Raw genomic sequence first — 6,234 nt, forward strand, 5'->3', positions numbered from 1 at the left:
TTAATAAATAATAAAATAAGTAAATAAGTTTAAATATTCTAAATAATATAACTAATAAATTTATTATTGAGTATGCGATTAATTAATTGAATAAACGTTTAATTCAAATTTAAATTAAAATTTATAAAATAATAATTATTTAATTTTGTTAATACTTTTAAATAATTATTTAAATTATATTTTAATAAATAAATTAAATTTAAATATTTATTTTTAAAAAATAATTAATTAATTAATTTAACGTGTTAATTTTAACTATTAACTTTAACGAAAAATTAAAAAAAAGGGTTAAATCAACAATTTCCATTAGAAAGTCATAGCAATAATTTCAACATTAAGATTTTTAGATGTGTGCAGTACTTATTAAAAACCTCCAAGTAAAAAAGAAAATATCCACGTCTGCCTATTGGTATGGTTAGGGTTTATACTGTTTCATCTTTTGTTAGTCATTTCTTTGTCGTCTTTAGTGAACGTCAGTAAGTGATCATCCCTTTGGTAAGGCTGGTGTGATTAATTTCTCCAACGTCTTGGGTCTTTGGTCCGACTGGTTGTTGTGCAACTGTTTTGGTTCGACTGGTTTTTGTTCGACTAGTTTTTGTGTGATCGGTCTTTGGTCTGACTAGTTTTCGTGCGACTGGGGGTCCTTGTGCGTGACCAGTTTTAGCATACAACTGGGGTTTCTTGTGTGTGGCTGAGTTTTGTGTACGACTGGGAGTTCTTGTGTGTGACTGGGGTTTTTGTGTGCGACTGGAGGTTGTTGTGTGTAACTGGGGATTTGCGTACGACTTGGTTTTGGACTTGTTATTTTGATAGATTGGTCCTTGGCTACCTGGTTTCATCTGTGGTTGGGTTTTTGATAGAGCAAGTGAAATAAAGGGTATGATGTTACTGCTAGATTCTTGGATTAGGAACGGGTTTGTAGTTGAGCTGGACAAGAAAATGAGGAATGGTTATAGTGATAATTTATTTGTTAGAGCAGTTGTGGAATGATTACAAGACCAAGTTTGGGGATATGCTGAATTTAAGTAGAGTAATGTAAGGATGTTGTACTATGATACTACTCCAATTATTTAAGTTTTATAATAAAACATGACCAATTAAATTTTATGTTTTCTCTCAAAGTTTCAATGTGGCAATATAGGTAGCATCCTTGGCAAGAACTAATTGATTTTATAAAGTGGTTTATAATAAGAACGTCCCATAAATTAAAGAGTGCCTGCCTTTGCTTGTGTTTTGTTAGTTCACTATCATGTAAAGTAATAATCAAATATGTACACTTTAGACTCTACAGCCTAACTCAAATATTGCATATTAAACATTCATTGGTCTGAATTCATCCAAGTTATAATTACGGGAATGAAATTAACTGAATACAACAAATATTATATTTGTAAAAGCAATGCACTAACAAACTAATGGTAAGTATGGATTTTCTTATTCCAACATAAAAGACAATACTGTAAGTAGATAATCAAACCAACACCCACCAAGAATCAGATTTGTTTCCATTAGCCTTGCCTAAGCTTCCCCCAAAGAGGATCGGGCCAACTCGGCATTACAAAAACACAAGGAACACAAATTTTATTATTACGCAAAGCTTCATATTGTGCAGTAAAAACAAACAATATCGGGCACTCGAAATCATTTCCAGAAAGACAGATATTTTTCATGCCAGTTATCATATATTTTGTTTCCCTAATACTAAGAAATCAGTCATTACTGGACGTTCCTAACAGCTGAAACAATTTCAGAAATGTCGTGAAACTTACGCCTTTCTTTCAGCAGCATCTTTGCCAAACAAAGGGCACGCTTCTCACATGTAGCTCGTTTGCTAGGATCAGCAATAGATTCTAAATCCTCAACATGTGCCACACCAACAATTCTCCTATCGATCAAAATGGATGAAAGAAAATGTTCAGAGCAATTTAAAAGCATTAATAGCTAGCAGATTATTCTACCAAAACAATTTAATATGAAATAGTTAATCATGACAAGGTTAACTTTATATGAAAGTGAACTCACTTTAGAAGTCGTTGGAACATAACAGAGTATGCAAATATATGTGGGAAAGATTTGAAAAAACTATGTGATATTTCCTCACCTTATCATTTTTGCAGAACCAAATCCAACTGTGTCGTGTAATAAATCTTCAAAATACTTCTTTTGAACAAGCAGCTGAAGCTCAGGGTTGTTATAAATTGCAGGAAGATATGCCTCGCCAGAACCATCTTTGTGCTTGTCCCAAAGAGCTGTAAATTTCTTACGGAAAAGAGTCCAGGTATCCTCAATTGTCTTCAAAATCCACTCCTTGTAATTCTGAATCATTTAGAAATTTCAGATCTCTCAAAAATTAGGTGAACCTTAAGAAAAGAAAAAAAAGGGAAAGGATGTGATTTTTGAGTTTCTAAAAGAAACCAGTTGAGTCACTATTACTGACTATTACTGCCTGTGTTCAATTTTACAAATATGTCAAAACATTTCCAGCTTCAAGGAATAATACAATTCGATGCAAATATGTATCTTACCATAATACAAAACACCCCAAAAAATATCATTAGATAAAATGACCAAAATATTAGAAAATGTTGAAGAATATCGACAATGTATGGAGGTATACTCAGTACCCTATCCAAGATATTCACTCAACAAGATTCTCCTTACAATGTCTCTCGTACACTTTATTAGCTTCAGAACATTCTACGCACCCTCACCCTCTCTGAATATTCCCCTCCTAACTTACTCGCAGCCTGCTGCCTAAGCTAATCCCTAATCCATTTTCCTTCATCTTTTCCCTAGAGTAAGTGAAGCAAATGGGTGGTTTAGCCAGGTTCATATCATTTACTTATCACCACTAATTTCAAACACCCAGACCAAGACAACTGCAGTCCAAGACAACATCAACCACTCCACTAAACACCACAAATGCCCATGGCATTACTCAAAATTCTATAGACCATATTCAATAACATATTTCATTATATACAAAGTTTCTCTTAAGGTCAATGATCAATTGTCTATTCACAATAATTCAAAGCTGTTACAGTTTTGTCTATTATCAAGTCCCTTTCCATTGGCTTATGCAATGAAAATTTTCAACTCCCTTAATGTGAACACCATGTGCTGTTACTACTTCCAGAACTTTAATAGAGCATAGGATGGAACATGAAGGCAAAACAAATAAACCGTACAATTACAAAGAAATGAAGAAAATCAGTTTAAAAAATGATAGTTTTTCATGCCAAAAGATCAAAGTAACAATTATCTTCTACAAACATAAAGCTCAAAGAATTATTATTCAGTCAGATAAATAACAAAAGTCTAATTTGAAACTCAACCACTTTAAAGATGTTGTTTCATGAAGAACTAGGAGATTTGAAATTAATAAACAAGGGATGAACAAAGAGAAATACCTTACGATCATTTTCACCAACAGCATGCCCATCTTGTGCAAAGTAAGCCAAAATCAAGTTTCCCAAAAAAGCACCGATATCAAAACCCATTGGTCCATAAAACGCAAATTCTGGATCTATAACTTGAGTTGAGTCATGAGTGACCATCACAGAACCAGTGTGAAGATCCCCATGAATTAGCGCTTGGGATCTCTCACAGAACCTATACAAAAAACAGCTGTATAAATATTTGCAATAAAAAAAATAATTATGTAGGAAACTTTTCTAGATCAAAAGTACTTACTTGGATTTTAACTCAGCGATTTCAACCTTCAAACCATCATCATTTCGAACAGCCTCAGCATCTTCATCAAGATAAGGGGAAGTCCAATGGTTATATTCAGATACTTTATAAGGATCAGAGAAAACAACTTGCTCAGTGAGCCTGCATAACTCCACATTCCCACAAAATTCAGCAACTGCAGAAAATAAGAAGCATATGAGCAAAGTCCATGGCAAAACAAGGAGCTGATTTGTATAACAATTAGAATCGTTAAGGGCCACAAAACTACATTTAATTTCAAGACACATATCAGCAATCAATATATTATAATTTTAAATGAAAAACACAAATGTTGTAAATTTTCTCATAATGTTCAAATTAGACTCTAGCAACTATTAAAGCCTATAGTTCCGACTAGATACGTTAATTTGAGAAACACAGAGTACATTTCAAAACAAGTAAAACTAGAATTATGAAGTTTAACTCAATACCAGCCTTTTTGTGCTCTGTTGTGGACCGATAAATGAGAGATGTGTAGAAAAGAGTATTTGCCATGTAATCTGATATGTGTTCAGCCAGCAGTGGGTACTCAACTCCAGCAATCAACCCTTTTCTTAGGATTATATGTGGAGGCTCCAAATACCGCATGGCAATCAAAGACATGGTGCGGTCGAAATGAAAAACTTCTGGAACATTATTCGGGCACCAGCGACCATGCTCTTTTAATGTCACTGCTTCAAAGTATGCTCTTTCCTTTGTCATTGGCCATGACTCCCCTATACAGCGTATGTATGGCAGAGCCTTTTACAGTTACAAAAAAAGAAACATAAAAATAAAATCGAAAAGTTTAAAGGGTCCTTACTTCCATGCTCTACTGGTAAATAAGCCCAATTTAAACTTTCAAAACTAGTAAATTTCAAAGAGAGATATTTGATTATCAATGAGTCAACTCATTGAAGCAAAGAAGCAATACACCATTCCCTTTCATCTATTTCACACAAAAGTTGAATAATTTACACCTTCAACCTTTGGAACTCTACACAGACAAATCCAGAAAGCTTCTAAAACTCTCATTTACAAAATCAATTACAATATTAATAACATTTAATTTTTCCTTTTCTCAAAATAAAACTACAAGCTAAGAATATAGAAATGAAAACTCTTTAATTTCCACTCCATACCAAAATATTACCCAACAAATTCTCGATACGACAAGCCCATCAAAAGAAAATACTAAAATTGGCATCAACAAACAGTGTTCAGCCAGAAACTCTTGAAAAAGAAATGAAACCCATTGGGCAATAACTGTAACTTACCTGCTTGATGACTAAAGAACCAGAGGAGCCGATTACAATGTAGACGAAATTGAGATTACCATCTCCGACTTCCTTAATGGTCAAATCGTCGAGGTTGCCTCCGAGCTTAGAGGAGAGAACAGGTACGGCCTTTACGTAATCTACAAGGGTCTTCTCATCCAACGGACGAAACTCAGAGAAAGCCATCCAAGTAGGAGATGCTTGGAAGCAGGAGGAGGGGTAAGAGGTTGGAAGTGGAAGTGTGTGTGAGTGTGAGTAGGGTTAAATGCGAAATAAAAACCTGGGAAAAGTAGAAAAAGGTGTCCCAGTCCCTCCTCTCCTCGTATTGTTCAACATTTGAACAGAGAGATTCGATTAGAGAAGACTTTTGGTGCATTGAATGTAGTCATTTCTTAATATTTTATTTACCATTGTATGGGTGGCGTGGATAGAATCGGATTCTCTAATAAATTAATTGGTTAATTAGATTACTCATTCGTATATATTTGATTATTCTTTTATTTTTCTTTACTAATCACAATTAAAAGGTCGTTTATCTCTTGCCAAATTTTCTTTTTTTCTTTTTCTCTTTAAGAAAAAGTAATAATAATTATATAAAAAAGGGTGTCTTCATATTTTTTTTTTTACTAAAATTCACATAGTAATCGACATAATAATTTAAATCGCAATTAAAATTTATATAACAATTCACATAGAATTCTTATATATTATTTTTATTTTTTCAAATTTACTCTAATAATTTTTAAGTGGATTGCTATATGAATTTTGATTATAATTTATAGTTTTTATGTGAATTTCTATATAATTTTTTGTAAATATATTAAAAAAAAATTAATTTAAAGTGTAAAAATAAAAATAAAAAATCTCTATTAAAAACAACTCACGTAAAACCATGAGTAACGTGCTGACTAGTATCTTTCTATGTGTCAATATAGCTATTGGTCAAATTAAATGGGAAATTTACATCATTTACTAACTTTTCTAATAATCTTACAATTATAGTGTGACACGCTCAATATAACATTTTTACTTTTTTTTTTTTTTAATTTGGCAGTATACTGCGTTGATTCAAAAATATGGACATTAGTTATAGGTTTTTATATATTATGTGTCTTATAGGCGTCTTTATGAGGTTTAACCTCTTCATTTTTTTAAAAAAATAGTGCTTTAAAAAGGGATGATTTGACAACTTTATTATTACTTAAATTTGAAATTGAATACAACTCACCCATCACCCACGTGATTC

General features: G+C 32.5%; 1 protein-coding gene across 1 annotated transcript; it reads right to left on the reverse strand.

The window, feature by feature from the left end:
- Positions 1-1,413: 1,413 nt before the first annotated feature.
- Positions 1,414-5,429, reverse strand: LOC115703014 (methylthioribose kinase). Its single transcript, XM_030630489.2, has 6 exons — positions 4,989-5,429; positions 4,164-4,473; positions 3,694-3,868; positions 3,411-3,612; positions 2,102-2,316; positions 1,414-1,885 (listed from the first exon to the last, which is right to left on the reverse strand). Exons 1-6 carry the CDS (start codon positions 5,172-5,174, stop codon positions 1,717-1,719), a joined length of 1,257 nt encoding a protein of 418 aa, XP_030486349.2. The 5' UTR covers positions 5,175-5,429; the 3' UTR covers positions 1,414-1,716.
- Positions 5,430-6,234: the final 805 nt, after the last annotated feature.

The sequence above is a fragment of the Cannabis sativa genome, chromosome X, assembly GCF_029168945.1.
Source record: "Cannabis sativa cultivar Pink pepper isolate KNU-18-1 chromosome X, ASM2916894v1, whole genome shotgun sequence".
NCBI lineage: Eukaryota > Viridiplantae > Streptophyta > Magnoliopsida > Rosales > Cannabaceae > Cannabis > Cannabis sativa.

Bases quoted from the DNA above. Each gene is read 5' to 3' on its own strand.
- LOC115703014 (XM_030630489.2), bottom strand. From the start codon at position 5,174: ATGGCTTTCTCTGAGTTTCGTCCGTTGGATGAGAAGACCCTTGTAGAT. The intron at 4,474-4,988 runs GTAAGTTACAGT...TAACTGTAAAAG, and splicing joins GTTCTTTAGTCATCAAGCAG to GCTCTGCCATACATACGCTG. The intron at 3,613-3,693 runs GTAAGTACTTTT...TTTTTTGTATAG, and splicing joins ATCGCTGAGTTAAAATCCAA to GTTCTGTGAGAGATCCCAAG.